The 17,943-nt window shown below is 39.0% G+C and overlaps 2 protein-coding genes across 2 annotated transcripts in view; both read right to left on the minus strand.

Moving 5' to 3' along the window:
* Nucleotides 1–17,943, minus strand: part of LOC134791627 (uncharacterized) — an 85,491-nt gene that overhangs the window by 44,476 nt on the left and 23,072 nt on the right. The gene's annotated exons all lie outside the window — the stretch shown is intronic.
* LOC134791576 (probable cytochrome P450 9f2) lies at nt 7,249–14,920 on the minus strand. Its single transcript, XM_063762626.1, has 11 exons — nt 14,721–14,920; nt 14,298–14,453; nt 13,408–13,568; nt 12,019–12,156; nt 11,451–11,650; nt 10,451–10,586; nt 9,769–9,864; nt 8,821–9,039; nt 8,359–8,459; nt 8,124–8,292; nt 7,249–7,466 (listed from the first exon to the last, which is right to left on the minus strand). Exons 1-11 carry the CDS (start codon nt 14,918–14,920, stop codon nt 7,267–7,269), a joined length of 1,776 nt encoding a protein of 591 aa, XP_063618696.1. The 3' UTR covers nt 7,249–7,266.

Here is a 17,943-nt window from a genome sequence, read left to right on the forward strand (position 1 = left end):
GAACGTCATTTAATAGGGCAATTTAATATAGCAACATCCATTGACTACGAAAACCACTTAGCGTTAGTTGTTAGTCTCCATAGGCTACGGTGGCCAAAATCAAGAAATCCTGTCTAAAATTGAATTTAGCGCGGAGCAAGTACCAGGGCCTCATGAGTTACAAGAAGGTGTCGTTGACCAACCCGCGGTGGGGCGCGGGGCGCGGCGGCCGGTCGCGTACGTACGAGTATGAAGGACATGAAGGTATCGCTGCTGTTCGCGTATCTTAGCTGTATACTTTTGGTTTGTTTACCTAAATGATTCTACTAGTTTAAAGTATTATTTTTTTTGACGCGTAGAAAAAGTATTGTATACAATAGTGATATAAACAAGCTTTTCGATCTCGTATCTTACTTAGACAACTGAGCAAGCTTCGTTGTCTAAACACGGTACTCGACTGAAAAGCTCTCTATTGTATCACGATTGTATAAAATACTATGGCTCCTTAGGCAAAATGGCGGCAAAATAGACTAGCGATTGGCTAAAGTGACAAATCACTTTATGCATATGACCACGCTATAAAAAAATATAAGATTTATGCACTAACGACACATTTTATACATCATACTCGTACTTAATCTGTGGACAATGTTAATTATGTAATATAATGAAATAAATTCATTGAATTGAATTAAATAAAGCCGGAGTTACCAGTTCAATTTAACCCTGTGTTAACGTTTAACGCCGAGTTAGTGGCTAACCCTGGATTGTGGCTATTTTAAAGCATTTTGTGCCCTTCCAAACTTCAAGCCATAGACCAGTATACTGATCACTTTTTCTACAATAGTCCCAATGCCTGCTGCGGCCGGTTCATAGGTGTCTATTGTTGCGCCTGTGAACGGGTTCTAGTAGCCGTTCTATATGACATTAAAGGTCTCTAAAGGGCCTCTAATAAGTGTTGGATCTATATCCCCACGCAAACCTATCAAAAGACCGAGATTTATAGGCCCGTGAAATCCAAAATGGAGATACCTACAATAATAATAATTCAGCCTATATATGTCCCACTGCTGGGCACAGACCTCCTCTTAGGCGCGAGAGGGCTTGGGCTATAGTCCCTACGCTAGCCCAATGAGGATTGGGGACTTTACATACACCTTTTGAATTTTTTCGCATATGTATGCAGGTTTCCTCACGATGTTTTCCTTCACCGAAAAGCTAGTGGTAAATATCAAAATGATATTCCATAGGTACATAAGTTCCGAAAAACTCATTGGTACGAGCCAGGATTTGAACCCGCGACCTCCGGATTGAAAGTCGGACGTCATATCCACTCGGCCACCACCGCTTCAACTTATCTTACTTGCTAATAGTATTTTCTACAATCATGATATAATAGAGAGTTTTTCAGTCGAGTACCGTGTTTAGGCAACGAAGCATGCTGAGTTGCCTAAGTAAGGTACGAGATTGAAAAGCTTGATTATATCACTATTGTATACAATACTTTTTCTACGAATCAACAAAAATAATACTTTAAACTAGTAGAATCATACAAACAAAACCAAATCAAAAGTATACAGCTAAGATACGCGAGCAGCAGCGATACCTTCATTCTGGTATGCGCCCTGCGCCCCACGGCGGGTTGGTCAACGACATCTTCTCGTAACTCATGAGGCCCTGGTACTTCTCCGCGCTAAATTAAATTTTTAGACAGTTGTTTTCTCGATTTTGGCCACCGTAGCCTATGGAGACTAACAAGCAACATTAAGTGGTTTTCGTAGTCTATGGATGTAGCTATATTAAGGGTGTCCATGCGCGTTTCTGACTTACGAACCAATTGTTTCTACTTTACAACCTAAAATAAATAATTAATTTGAGCTATGGTTTTGTTTCGTCCTCTTGATCGCGGCGAGCTGTGATTGGTCAATTTCATTATAGTTGACTAAACTGTATCGAAATGAATAAATTATAGTTGAGTTGGGAGCCAATACAAGAAAAATACCCCATTGCAGTTTGGTATAAGAAATCTTAATTCAAGAATTACAGTCGACGAGTAGAAAAAATAAATATCATACGAAATCGAGTCAGTAGATATAGATTGTGTCATTCACGATGACGCGCGAATTTGACAAATCTAACCTTTAACGGCATGACAATACGAACTGAAGCACGCGTCTTCGTGAATTACACGATCTATGCGATAACGACAGCAACGCAATTTGTCGAAGAAATCGACAGTGTCGTCGCCGTAGCGCGGTGTTTCGGGGCCATAAACGTACCAGTGCCAGTGATTAATTATTATAATATATAATAATTCAGCCTATATACGTCCCACTGCTGGGCACAGGCGTCCTCTCACTCGCGAGAGGGCTTGGGCTATAAGTAGTAAAAATATTGTAAAAGTGATTTCAAAGTGAAAGTCAAATACTTTATTCGTGTAGGCCTAGCAACAAGCACTTATGAATGGTAAATTACATTTATATCATCTTAAGCTAATTATCAGAGCAATGTATTGATGTTAATATTATTCCATAGTAATATTGGATTATTATACAGATCAAATTTAATACTAAGAATTTCACAGATCGTCAAATATAAAAAAAATTGTATAAAATTACTAGTCTAGAATGTTTCTAGAATAAAATCTAAATGTCAATAAATTTCATAACAAAGAAGTAGGTACTATACATACTTACATTGAAATATCCATTTCCTCAACATAAAAAAGATCACTTTGATCTATCCATCTATCCCCATTCGAATTCAGAGATGCGCTATCAATACGCTACCATAGAACACCAAACGCCATGCCGCAATCATGCGACAGCTGTGGCAACGGCAGCTTCAACATCGACCACGCGCTCTGCTGTAAAACTGGAGGCCTAATCACAGGGCGGCATAATGAGATTAGAGCCTCACGGCTCGATTCGGAAAATGAATTAGATTTCTACTAGTCTTCAACAAGTTACGATATGGATAATTTAAAGATATTTGTAAGATAGATATGTCAAATTTGACGTTTCCGCGATTCTGGAGGTCCTCTTGAACGATTTCGACAAGTTATGACTTAGATATCCAAGTCACATCTAGTCGGGAAGTAGTGTCATAGGGTGCAAATTTTGGTATCGGATGAATTCACTTGGCACAGATGTAATATACGTAAAGCTTAGCTAATACAGCCCGGTAGCCAAACGCCACCCCCTGGCAGGTAGGCAGGGGGGGCAATCAAACTTACACGCCGGCGCGCTTCAGAATTAAAATCATATCGGCTTCTATATACGTAACACCTCGAGTGTGGTATCATTTTCTGATAAATCGGGCATGAGGAATTCATTTTTGAGACATTGAATGTATAGTTTAATAGAAAAAAACCGGGCAAGTGCGAGTCGGACTCGCGCACGTAGGGTTCCGTACCATAATGCAAAAAAAAAAAACAAAAAAAAAGCAAAAAAAAAACGGTCACCCATCCAAATACTGACCACTCCCGACGTTGCTTAACTTTGGTCAAAAATCACGTTTGTTGTATGGGAGCCCCATTTAAATCTTTATTTTATTCTGTTTTTAGTATTTGTTGTTATAGCGGCAACAGAAATACATCATCTGTGAAAATTTCAACTGTCTAGCTATCACGGTTCGTGAGATACAGCCTGGTGACAGACGGACGGACGGACGGACGGACGGACGGACGGACGGACGGACGGACAGCGAAGTCTTAGTAATAGGGTCCCGTTTTAGCCTTTGGGTACGGAACCCTAAAAAGGAAAATATTGTGAACATATTAAAACCGGATTGCAATTTTATTTTATTCAACTGTCACTATCTTTCAAAATCCTGAATTTTGGGTATAACAAAAAATAGTATCTATTAGGTCACTTATCTAGCTTTAAAAAAATATATACTTTATTATATATAGTTATTATACTTCTTTCTAAAAAAAATCAGGCATGGTACGCGGCGGTGCCTAGGAACTTTTCCAATCGTCTAGTGTCACATAATTGTGCAAATATTAAGTTGATTTTTAATAGAAAATATATAGAAATACATACTTAACTTACTTCTTGACTTATTTCTTACTTGGAGGGAATCGCCTTAAGGAGGAAAATTCATGATAGAGAGGTAATTATAGAAACACATAAAATACAGTATTATTATCTTTTTCCAGTTACAGAGGATTGTTAGTAAATAACTTCAAGTTATAGTTATAGAGGTGGTAAAACAAAACGACATTTTTTGGAGTTGTAGGGCTTAAATTTATTTTTTCGAGTAGAGGTAAAAATTGTACTGGATAGTCGTGAAGGGAATCGTTGATTACTTCGTCCGGTTAAATAGTTTGAGTTATGGAGGTTTTGGGCTCTGAAAGGAAGGGAACAGCATTTTATTTCGTGTTAACGAGGGATTTTTCCATTCTTCTGTTTTTTAATTACATTTTCCACCACAGTGGCATAATTCGGAGCATGTTAACTGTTTTTTTAGACAGTTGCATCTAACACCGCGCACTATGACTTGCACTTGCACCGAATTAGCTCACGACAAGCGGTAGCAGCAACTGGTGCAGTAGTCCACTTTGGTATCCAATTACTTGACACCAAGTCCCATCCCCAATCCGCCGGACTGGGAAGATTTTGAATTGCCACCATCGCTTGTCCCCATACGAAAGACCCGAACAAAGCGTGGTGGCAAGCAATGGCTTTTCGGCCTGTACGCACAAGAGACTTACAAACGAGACCCGTAAAATCGAAAAAGTTTTAAAGTAAGTAATTAACAAATAAATATTATAGGACATTTTTGCACAAATTGACTAAGCCTCACGGTAAACTCAAGTAGGCTTTTATTGTAGGTACCTAGAAAACGATATATATAATATATAAATACTTAAATACATACCCCCTTATTCATAAACGTTTACTAAAGTTGACAAGCCGATAATAATCGTTTGTCCCTTTCCATCATACCAATACGTCGGAAAGGGACAAACGATTATTATCGGCTTGTCAACTTTAGTAAACGTTTATGAATAAGGGGGATAGAAAACAACCATGACTCAGAAACAAATATCTGTGTCATCACACAAATATATAAGCCCTTACCGGGATTCAAACCCGGGACCATCGGCTTCATAGGCAGGGTCACTACGGTTAGTTATTTACGATACAAGTGCGGAAAAGTGGAAATTCGTAACGATAAATCGATTCGATGTCGATAAATTAAAACACGACCGAAGAGAGTGTTTTAAATCGACACGAGTTGCGAATTACCTATTCGCACGTGTATCGTACAACGTTTTACAGTACATTTAAACTTTAAACCTTTGACGTACGCACGGAAAGTGCTATTTTCCGCACTATTTCGGGAAAGTAGGACCATATATGTACTGTAAAATACATTATATTACATATAAACTCGTAATACCGAAGTTTGACTTACCTGCAATACAAAGTTGACTGAATATCTGAACAATCACACCACACAGCACAGTATCAAACAAATAAAATAACTAGTAGTTATGCAGCAGAGTATTCGTCGTATCGTATCACCCGAGCGCGAGACCGCCCGCTTACACTCAGTCACAGTTCACGTTACCGCGCGCGGAGGTATATTAATTTATTTTACAAAATGTCTCTAATAAATTGTATGAAACTACATATTTTTAAAATCTGCATTCATTGAGCTTTTCATCTATATTTTTTTTAATACGATGTTGTACATATATTTTAAAGTATTTTCTGTTGAAACAAAAAGTATTAGCTGGTGCTGTGAGATTTTTTCATATATCTTGTAAAATTTATATGAAAAGGTCTATTGTTTGTACTAAAAATGAAAACTACGTCTTTGGTTTATCAGGAAATGACACCAAACTCGAGGTGATACGTATAAAGAAGCCGATATGATTTTTTTTCTGAAGCGCGGCGGCGTGTATCTTTAACTGGCCCCCCTGTCTACCTGCCAGGGGGTGGCGTTTGGCTACCGGGCTGTATTAGCTTAGCTTTACGTATATTATGTCTGTGCCAAGTGAATTCATCCGATACCAAAATTTGCACGTCCCATACATTGGGTGACACTACTTCCGTCAGTATATCTAATGTAGATCTAGTTGATCTCTAAATTGTCTCAAGGTCTTGTGATTATCTCAAAATCCGAATAGGCCTGTTATTTTGTGAACTTTGACAACACGCGTGGGGCAACGTGACAAAAGAACCAATAATCTCGGAAAATGACTGCGGCCTACGTGCAGATCTATCTTGTCGCGGCGTTTGGGATGCGCAGAGGGAGGCGTTGTTTGATATCCGTGTCGTCGACACTGACGCTCCTTCTTACCTCTCACGACCCGTCACATTTGTACTAAAATCAGCTGAAGACGAAAAGCAGAGAAAATATTCCACGGCCTGTGAAATGCGACATGCAACGTTCACCCCACTCGTAACATCTGTTGACAGCGTCTATGCACCCCAAATGTCCTCCTTTATAAAACATACGGCAGAAACTATATCTCAACGGTGGAACCGTTCTCTAAGCACCATACTGGGCTGGCTGAGATGCAGGATCAGTATCGCCGTTATACGCGCCACCAGCATGTGTATCCGAGGCACACGCCGCCGGTTTAAGGATGACTCACGTTAGACCGGGCCGTGTCCGGGCCGGAGCTTCCGGGGCATCGTTTTCTATGGAAAACATCACGTGATCGCCTGTCATGTCATAGAAAAGTAAACTCCGGAAGCTCCGGCCCGGACACGGCCCGGTCTAACGTGAGCCATCCTTTAAGTCCACTGCCAGGTGGCTTGGGTTCGATGACGGTGCCGCCCTTCCACACATCGATTGAAACCCCTTTTCTAGCCTACCTATGTATTATCTAATCCTTTGCCTATCTATTACTTATGATTATTTCCTCATCATTAATCAAATATCATTAGAAATACCTAAATATCATATGACAAAAAAAATAAACCTAAATATCATAGAGATTATAATTTTATAATTTTATCTATATCGAGTTGTCCTCGCACTAATAAAATAAATAAAATAAAATAAAAATCTTTTATTTCGGACCACAGAAATCCATAAAAGGTTAGTCAAACATTTTGTATATGCAGGAACTTAAAATTAAAGTTAGATACAAGTGGTTACTATACAATATCTGGAAGACCGAGTTTTGCTCGGAAAACATATAAAAAATCAAAAATCCCCAATTTCCCAGAGATAAGACCTAGCTAGATCGATCTTTTTTTTTATGACCCCGGATGCTATCCCTTTTAGCCAACAAACTACGAACAGGGAAAACCTATGCACCATCTATAAAAGCTTTTGACAGTTGCCAACCCCATTCTTCCGTGGTCTAAACCTAACCCAGTTGCCTCCAGTCACAGACATTCGGAAGCCATTTTGTGCAGACAGAGTAATCGGGATGATAGTCTTCTCGCAGGGCGTGACTTCCATATGGAGTAGCAGTTGATACGCCATCACCTTTATCTCGCAGAGGGCAAATCTTGATGCTGGTTAAACCAAAAAATAAGTTAGGGATAAGCTTAGTATTTAGGGCAACGGAATGTTGGAGCCTAGCTAAGTCAATTACTAAAAATATGACATTAAGAGGGGGCTAAAGTAAAATTGTAGTTTATATATTGAATTTTTACACGTTTTAAACAAGAGCATAATATGCCATGAAAAAAATAACATGGAAACTATATTTGCAAGGGCAGACTCCAACCAAAACCTTAAAGGGTTAAAGTTGGCTTTATAGGAAAAAAATCAAGAAAATCTAATTTTGATTTATTTTCAGTCGAATCGTTTCCCTAGCATACTATAGCAATATTTTAATATAAAATAACTAGCCTTTTTCGCTCCTAATTCTTCTAATCACTACATCTTATAAAACAAATATTATAATGGCCCTTTATACCATACAATTTATATGAATAGGTACGGTATCTTAGGAGATATCGTATTTAATTTAAAACTTACGCGCGAAAAATTCAACGTGACTTGTTTTGCGAATGCGACAACTGGTGCTGCATTTTCCATAATGCCAATATCCAAAGAGGAAAATGGGGACCTTGTTTGTATGAAGAACCTGTCGACCCCTTTCCTCTGAACCATGATTTTAAAATGTTTGACAACATGATAACTCCTTTCAGTTTCCTGATACCCACCAATGCAGTTCCTGGGTCCCAATCCGAAGGGCATGTAGGCAACAGGGTCAATTTTGTGCTTGTTTTCTACGGAGAAGCGCTCAGGGTCAAACTTTTCAGGGTCCGGGAAGTATTTGGGGTCGCGATGGTACGCCCACATCGGTATTTGTACTGCTTCTCCTTTGCGAAGCTGCAGAAAAAAAAATCAAGAGTTGCTAATAGAAGTTAGTAGTCAAGCTTTATTCTAAATACTTACGATAACATCTTTGGTAGCTTTGTCGTTGGGTTTCCCCAGGTTGTAGTCTTTGACACAAACACGGGTCTGCGATATACTACCAGGCCACTTGCGAAGAACCTCTGAAAATGATAGAATTTGACAGAAGGTTTTGTGGAAGCGGCGCAAAACTACAGCACTAATGCCAGGGTAGCGTCTATTATTATAATGATAACTACGATTCTTATTTACAAACTTTGTTACCTTACCTGATTGAACCTTCCCGACTTAAAATAACAATATGCTACTTTTACTTCATTTTAATATACATATTTACATGGAAAATAATACAATTATCACGCAAAACTTTGTTAAGTGTAGCACCAATATAGAAAGCTACAGCTCCTAGATTAGAGTTCATGTCAGCTTTGCTTGGAAAGTGAATGTCTGTAACACATATTTACTTGCTTACATACTGATGGAAAACTGACAATAAAACCTTACCTGATATAACCATATCCAAATACGTCATATGCTGCACTGAATTATAGTCAATCTTCCCGTTTTTCTCCTCATTCTCCTGGATCTCCCGGAACAGCCTCTCCTGACAGTCAGGGTTGACGGCCAGCTCGTAGAGGAGGAACGACATGGTCGAGGCAACAGTGTCGTAACCGGGGAAGAGGAAGATCACTGCTTGGGCCACTAGATCAAAGTCTGTCCAGACTGGGAAGAATAAATTACGTAAAAGCATGACCACAATGTGTCCATAAGGACAATAAAGTCTCGGTTTCAGTCGTGGAATGTATGGGGTCCAATACATTCCACGACTCTTCTTTTTCCGAACAGACTCTAACATTATTGATGGTTCTTTTATTGTCTATAGAGCACGAACGACATAGTCGAGGCAACAGTGTCGTAACCGGCGTACAGGAAGATCACTGCATGGGCCACTAGATCAATGTCTGTCCAGATTGGGAAGAATAAATTACGTAAAAACAAGTCCACAATGTGTCCATAAGGACAAGAATAGTCTCGCTTTGACTCCACTTCTGTAAGAGAAATGAGGGCAAATCATACACAGTCCAAAAGCTGTGTTAGTATGAGTTAAGGTTATGCGACTTTTCCATGGACATCATAAAATAAACAGATTTGTGAGGCAAATTTTCGTACTTTATCTTTATCGCCATGTTAAAACCTTCTACTTCTTTGAATTTGTATGATTAAAGTCTTAGAAAAAAATATTCAAATCGTGAAATTTCGTAATGTCCACAATAAAGAAGTAAAAAAAAAAAAAATTAAGCATCATACCTATTCGTGTAGATTAGTCTAGCATAATTTATAATGTAATTTAATATTATGAGAATAAATATCTAAATCTAAATCTAAATCTATTTTCTGCTGAGAATTTATTGTATGATTATTTCTAGAAGGGTTCGTATAATTATATTATACCCGTTTTATTTTTAACTTTTCCAACATCAGACTCCTCTACTGTAGCAAAACCGGCATGGTCGTCTTTTGTAGACTTTGTGTCATGCGCCAGTTTTCCTAAAATCAAAAAAATAATACAGGATGTCCAGCGACAGATTTCCGATTTCAAATTGGAATAATTTTCTAACTCGAAGTACGAGGGACACGCGGGGGTAGGTATTTCAGTTTTGTGAGTGTTGCGGATTAATTATCGACAATGGATCGCTGGCCAGCAAAGCAGCGAGTATATGTTATTGAGGCGTCTCTATTAACCAAGAGATTTTCATTTACCACAAGACTCAAGTTTTGCATTAATTTCAGAATTTGTGGGAAAGAATGCCTACATAGCGAAGGTTTACATTAAAAATGTGACTTTCGAAAACTGAAATCCGCATTCATCTTCTCATAATAGTTTTTTTTTAAATTACATACATGGAAAACCAACAGCTATAAACATTTCTAAATACTAAAATAGATTCACAGAGCCAATTTCAGGTTCTCACTTATAAAAATTAAGTAGGTATACAAAGAACAAATAGTCACAAATAAGTTGAGTTTGAATTAAGTACCTATATTGTTTTAGTTTTTTTTATCAAATTTTAAAATGAATATGTGCAATATGTGTTAAAGAAAAGCTTAACCAGTTATACAATGTGACAAATACCTTTCTTGGCTTCCATGAGTAGGTGGATCATGTCTGGCCGATAGATGTTTTGCTCTTCACGTTGTTTTATGGCTCCCAGCACCACGTTTGTGAAAAAACCTATCACCTTCTGTGAGAACACTGTCAGCTGTAGAGCCTACAATAATAAATTTTGCTTCAATCAATTCTTTATTCGTTCATCTTTTGCACCTGACTGCGACTTGTTTGCCGACCAAAGACATAAACTTTTTAAAGATTTTTTACGTTTTTGCGAATCAAACATTTATTTTACATTGCATTGGTGTTCGCTGTAATGCTGTAAAATTTGATTTCAATAAATATCAAATATCGAATATCACAGGTTCTTAACTCCTCCTCTGCTTCTTCTTCTACTTGTTTAACTTAGAAGAATCTAAAAATAAAATGGGTCCATTAGATAGGGCCCATTTTATTTTGGCAAATCAAATTTAGGAGACATAATGTGCTAGTGCCGATGATATTGGTTTCAGCCACTAACTCCTCGATCTCGGCATTTTTCCGGAGCCGTCATCTCTCCCAGGTCGAATAGGTCCCAGGATCTTGCGAAACACTTTTCTCTCCGCTACCAGGAGCTGACTTTCTTCTTTCAGCGAAATACATCGTTTTGTCATCGGCGAAACGAAAGCCCACAGACTTCGCTAGTTCGGTCACCTACTCAGAAAGGGAGAGGATCGGGCTGTCAAGAGGGCGTTCTTGAGACGAACGACTGGTAGCCTTCCGGTGGGTCGGTCCAGGTATCGCTGGGAAGACAGTGTGATGGCGGATCTGCTTCAGCTTCGCGTCAGTAACTGGCAGGAAGTTGCGCAGGATCGTGACAGGTGGCACGCTCTCGTTTCGGAGGCCAAGGTTCTCAATCAGAGGGTTAATGTGTTAGTGCAGGCAGACACAAAATGATGGGAAAATTCAAACGTCAGGTTTGGGAAAAAAAGGAGAAGCTTATGCCCAGCTTTGGAACACTAAAGTAGGCTAACAAAAAACTTACAGACATAATCGAAGGCACAATCATGAATCCCAAGAACCTCATCTTAAATATAAAAGTCACGGTGGTGAGCTCCTTGCCCATTTTGAAGAAATCGTTCTCTTCATATTGGGAGTTGACGTCGAGACCGAAGACGCAGGTGGCTATCACATCGTTGGCAAAGCGCCTTGTCAAGTCCTTAGCTTGGAGGTCGATGTAGTCAACTAAAACAATGACACAGCGTTATGAGTTACGACAGATAAATGTCGAAACGGAATATGTCAAACAAGAACTCCTACAATGTACTATATTATTTGTGTCCTTAAATTGACTGTATTAGAGAATCCAAAGGGCTTAATTGTTTCCTGCATTAAATTAATATCGGTAGCATTACTACAGCAATATTGCAACGGCTGCTGCAAATGTCAAAATCAATCTTGCTGCCTTTATTTTTGATTTTGCGTCAGCAATGCAGTCGGCAGTAATATCGCGCCGCAATACGGCGGCAGTAATGCTGGTGCAGTCTGACCGGTACCTTTACCCTGTGCTAATAACGCGGGGTAAATATATTCTAAGACCATCCACAAATTACCTTCAGACTGTTCAATCTTAGTCTTCAGAGCCCTGATCATGTGGTCCCCGACTTGTACCATGAATGGCACCATCAGTCGGATCTTGGAGCTGGTGAAAACTGGACTCAGGGCAGAACGCATTTCTTTCCATTCGTCACCTGCAAATAATATTAGCGATAAGGGATAAATAATATTTTGGAGCATGTCTATGAAGGTCAGGTTTGGTTTTTACTATTTGCTCCTAATTTTCAGAAACAGAAATAACAAATTAGGACCAAAATATGTTAACCGTGGTTGTAATTTCAGGGTATTTGCTAGCTGCACGTGCATAACTCATACTGAGAACACATCGCTATTTGGTTTTAACCATTAAAACGTCGAGGTTTCTTCGCGAAATTGCAGTGTAGGGTCAGGTGGGGTAAATTTCTATTCCTTTTAAAAATAAGCTTTGTGTGTAGACTTCTTTTTAAATGACATATATATTAATAAGTTTTAGAGTGTTAATAACTTTGTCTTAATTTTACCCGTATCTTATATTTACCCCACCTACAGGTTTCCAAAGTATCGTTAACACGCATGTGACACCTCTAAAGGTACCGTAATGTTTCCGACTGCACCAGCTGCTACAGTCTTGCGGCGCTACATTATTGCCGACTGGATTGCATTGCTGCTGCAAATTTCAAAATCATTGTTGCTGCCCAGATATGGACACTTGGACAGTCGACTACAAAGACTGTTACTAACTCATAGTGATCCAAGTTGGTCGCAAATAAATGAATTTATTTATTATTTATTAAAGAGATGTATCCACTTTTACAAGCTTTTATTTAGTTTCACCTGACCGTTGTCTGTCGGTCTGTAATCAAATCTTGCAAGTTAAATTTGATCCACTTCCTGGTTTCCGATTGAGCTGAAATTTTGCATGCATGTACTTATAAATCGGATGACAATGCAATATTATGGTACCATCGAGCTGATCTGATGATGGAGACAGGAGGTGGCCATAGGCACTCTGTGATGAAACAACGCAACCTAATTGTGTTAGGGGTTTTTAGAATTGTCTCGATGAGTATTAGTTGTCTGTAGTAAAAAAAGTACAGTCAGCGATAAAAGCTTGTACCAACAATGAAATTTTTGCCAAAAACTTATTTCTCTTTATTACAATGCAGTATGATCAAAAAGTGGATACATCTCTTTGTAGTCGACTGGACATGGACATTTTTAGGGTCGATCAATAATATTTCTTTCAATAAGTATAGCTAATTTGAACCTTATCGAAGTCAATGTCAGGAAGAGGTCCTAATTTAGTTTCTAAGATTTGATCCAAACTAATGCACATTAAACAAAAACTTGTAACTTAGTTGTTGTGTTGGTGTTGTGTTGTGTTGTTGTGTGGTAATAGTGGGTACCTCTCAAGCACAAAAGCATTCTGTTAAAGATAGGATCTGCCTTGGCGTCGACACTTATTCGGTCGACAAAGTGGTTGAAGTCCGTAACAGTGATCCTCTTCAAGAGGTTAAGGTCCTTCACCATGACGTAGGGAGTCAGGAATTCGTAGCGACCCACCAATCTGGAAAAATTAATAAACTTTGGGAACAATGTTACCGTAAAAGTATAAAACTTTGCCCTTTAACATAACTTTGCCCACTGTGTTACAGTTCAGTAAAAGCGAAATAACTTAAAAGTAGTTAAGTACAGATACACTTTCTGAAGAAAGTGAAGAAACTCACACATGCGACTTATGCGGCAAGAAGCGCCGTGCAGCAATAGGCCTGTATAGCCATTAAGCGGAAATGCATTTTCCGTATCAACCGCTTTGACACAGCGTTGCAACAATCATCCGTCAGGGATGCAGTGGCTATTGATGATGACGATGACGCAGTGGGCAAAGTTATGTTAAAGGGCAAAGTCTTATACTTTTACGGTATATACTTAGATCGTCCCAGTTCCAAACTAAGCAAAGAGACATTTAAAATGTTAATAAAGTACCTAATAACCGTTTGTGTTAACTGAGTATCTTTCGTAAAATCAAGTGCTTGTGCAGTTACAAAAACTGGACAAGTGCAAATCGGACTCGCCCACCGAGAGTTCCGTAGGTACTTTTTAGTATTTGTTGTTATAGCGGCAACAGAAATACATCATCTGTGAAAATTTCAACTGTCTAGCTATCACGGTTCTTAAAGTACAGCCTGGTGACAGACAGACAGACAGACGGACAGACGGACACTGGAGTCTTAGTAATAGGTTCCCGTTTTTACCCTTTGGGTGCGAACCCTAAAAAGTATGAAAAGCCATTCACCGCTCTTGTGGGAATTTCTCATACGCGCGCATGACGACGTCAGCAATGTGCTCCTTCGAGAACAGCACGCCGGCCATGTCTCCCAGCAGCGGGACAAAGGGGCCAAGCTTGATGCCGTGGCGGGACAGCGTGCTGTAGTTACGGTAGTGGCAGGTACTTGGGCCCATAAATATGTATACATATATACCTACTTGATATTATAAATGCATAAGTAACTCTGTATGTCTGTCTGACGATCTGTCTGTCTGTCAGTATATCTGTCTATCTATCTGTCTGTCTGTCTATCTATCTGTTAGTCCGTCCATCGGTCTGATGTTTATTATCTATCACCACATTCGAAATGTTAAAGTAACTCTTTGTGTTATCTGAGTCGCATTCGTAAAAACAAGTGCTTGTGCATTGACAAAAAGTACCACCATTCACCTCTCTTGTGGGAATCTCTCATACGCGCGCATGACGACGTCAGCAATGTGCTCCTTCGTGAACAGCACGCCAGCCATGTCTCCCAGTAGCGGGACAAAGGGGCCATGCTTGATGCCGTGACGGGACAGCGTGCTGTAGTTACGGTAGAGCCAGGCGCTGAGCGCGACGCAGGCGCCGATGAGGAGGTAGATGGAAAACATGGCTGAAGCTGCTGGAAGAACGGTGGGAATAAGAAAAATAAGACAATTGCCAGTCATTGTAATACTATAAATTTATAGCTAATGACTAATGATATAGCCGAGCGACGTCACGAGCAAAATATTAAACTTGATAAATATTTTTGGAGGCAAAACGTTAAAACCCATTTTTGTGCCGCGCGATATCCTTATCTCCTTACGCAGGTTTCACGTGGCGTTTTGTTTTTTCTAATTATCTTTTTGTCCTTTATACTCCCACTTAAAGAGTATCAAGCATATTGTGTGATCTGTTATTCAAGTTTAGGATATGATTTTTGATCTTAAGTAAAACGTTCAATGTTGTAAGTCCTTAGTTTCCTGCTACCGAAAGGTTGTCTGGAAGAGATGATCGAATCACTCACCTTATTTAGTTGAATAATCAAACGACACGTTTCAATAAATTTTGAGGATCCTCAAGAGGAGCACGGACTGCAGCACCGAGACGCGCGGCGTGTACACGAATAAAAAAAAATATTTTAATATATTTGAGTATCACAGGAGTTTAATGGTTAAATATGTCGTGTATCATAAAACTAATTTTACGGTTTAACTAACGTATTTTTTTATATTACCTATATGTATATATTATCATATATGTCGTATATCACGTATTCTTGTCTTTAAAGGATGACTCAGGCTGGATCGGGCCGGGGCCGGACGGACGCGTCCGACATGTCATTTTCTATGACGGCTGATCGGCGATCATGTGGTAATTTCTATAGAAAACGAAGCGCCGGAACTCTGGCCCGGCCCCGGCCCAACACGTTAATATAGATAGGTACGAAATCCCATTCGTAGTGTTATACAGGGTGGAAAGGCACGACGATCCTTTCCGGAAATGGGAGATAGTTTAGCCTAAGCTCTATATTTTCTCCATAGAAACTATGTTAATATGGGCAACCGTTTCTAAATTATGACCTTTTAAACATCCACGCAAAAAACTACTTTGTTCTAACCCTAACAGGTGACAGGGTCAATGAACTTACTTGTAAACAATCAGTATTCGACAGGAAATTATGCTAATTTGTTGCCATCTAACCATTTTTAGGTCTGCTTACAGCACGGTAAGAATCATTGCAGGATTTTCGCTTTCTTAGTGGTTCCACTTGTTCAATACTTGAATGAAATAGTTATGTTATTCCTTAATATTAATAATACTAACCACAACATTGTTTACAACGACAGTTCAAATGGTGACATTGACAACCACTCAAAAGTACGCAATCGTCTTATAAATATCTCTGGTTTCCTTGACTGATAAAAAGGTTTTAGTTTCTTAACACGTTTCACAAAATTATTTTCGAATAATTGGAAACTATCTAAAATAATTAAAAATAACAAGTAGGTTGTGTTAGTTGCACCAAATGAACTTGCAAAAATTAAATACTAAGAATAAATCAAGAATAAATACTTCTTCAATACCAAACTAACAAACCTTCTTGCGTGGTAGGAAATAGACAAGACGTCTGATGTTTGAAATTAAATTTTCATTGAACTATACTTATTGAATGTCATATTCTTCAAATAAAAATGTTAGATGCTCGTGGCTATTTAAATTTGTGGGGCTGTGTAAAAGATATGGTGCTTCGAGCAACACGGAAGGGGGGCGGCATTCACACTATTTTGCCCTCTGCCGAGGTACAAGATTAGCGCGTCAATCTAATCTAGCGCGGGTAATAAAACTAGTTGCACTTGGATTTTTCACTAGACCGAGTCCAGACGCGCGCGTGGACACTGCTGCACAAAAATGCCTGTTTGCTCGGTTTTTTGTTATAAAAAAAGGTCGGGGACATTAAATTTACAAAAAGAAAGTGTTACATTTTACATGTAATATTTTTTTTACATATCATACGTTTAATTACATTCAAACACAATTATTATATTTTAGTCTCATGTAATTGTTGGATTTATCGATTTTGCTCGCTCAGTACAAATTGCGGATCGGTCGAGCGACAAATCCGACTTCTCATCTCTCAGAATACAATAACATACTTCAACGAAAATGTATTAGTGTGCGTGTTGTGACACTTGTCACTCGTCCGTACACAAAAAGAGATCGAGGTTTGCAAGATTTGTCTTTGACGTGTGTCATTTTCTATGTATTTGTGTCGTCATTACAGATTGGATTTTGTATGTAAGTGTGTGAGAAGTGCGACTGTGTGCACCTTTCCCCCCGCGAAAAATGGCAGAAAGATTTGTACGGTGAGATATCGCTTGGGCCCCTCCCTTCCGATGTGTCGGAAGCCGGTGTTGCTCGAAGATATGGTGTACCAAACCAAACGGAATGTGAAACTGCGGACGAAATGAGACAAAGGCTAATTGGTGCTTTCTGCGGAGGATAAATGACGAAGAGCATACACTATATCGCATGTGCATCGACATACTCGGGTACGGGCTGCGGCGGCGTTGTAATACACGGAGGTACATTTGAACACCGTATGTGAAAAGAAGATAGTATTAAATATTGGAAAAAAGTAATTATCTAAGAAAGTAATAAAATTGTTTGTAATATTTTTGCATGCATTTGATTTATTTGACATTTATGCGTCATTCATACATCATTGCGATACTGTCAACGATCGGAAAAAAGTGTAAAGTCCCGAGCTTTCCCGACGGAGATCCTTAATCTAGCCGTCATGTGCACATGCTATAGGGTTATCACCACAGTTAAAAAGTAGTATTTTTGCAATTTTTATTTTTTACTCAATTAACGATTCTTACCATTACCAATAGTCTCTGTATCACTTAAACGACCTAATACTTCCGGGAAGGATCGTCGTGCCTTTCCACCCTGTATATGTAATTTATTTTTAATTGACATTCCGCTGTTTTTAGTTAGTAAATGGTGTAGGCGACTTAAGTAGAAGGAAGCTCGGTTTCTAACGGTTCTGATGTGTTTTTGAAAATTTAATCTTTTGTCTAAAATGACTCCTAAGTATTTAGCGTCTGGTTGCCATGGAATGGGTTGCCCACATAGTGTGATATTG

The sequence above is a fragment of the Cydia splendana genome, chromosome 6 (assembly GCF_910591565.1).
Source record: "Cydia splendana chromosome 6, ilCydSple1.2, whole genome shotgun sequence".
NCBI lineage: Eukaryota > Metazoa > Arthropoda > Insecta > Lepidoptera > Tortricidae > Cydia > Cydia splendana.

Coding starts and splice junctions, on each gene's coding strand:
- LOC134791576 (XM_063762626.1), bottom strand. CDS start 14,920: ATGTTTTCCATCTACCTCCTCATCGGCGCCTGCGTCGCGCTCAGCGCC. Junction 14,454..14,720: donor GAGAGATTCCCACAAGAGAG/GTGAATGGTGGT, acceptor TATGGGCCCAAG/TACCTGCCACTACCGTAACT. Junction 13,569..14,297: donor GAGAAATTCCCACAAGAGCG/GTGAATGGCTTT, acceptor TAATTTTTCCAG/ATTGGTGGGTCGCTACGAAT.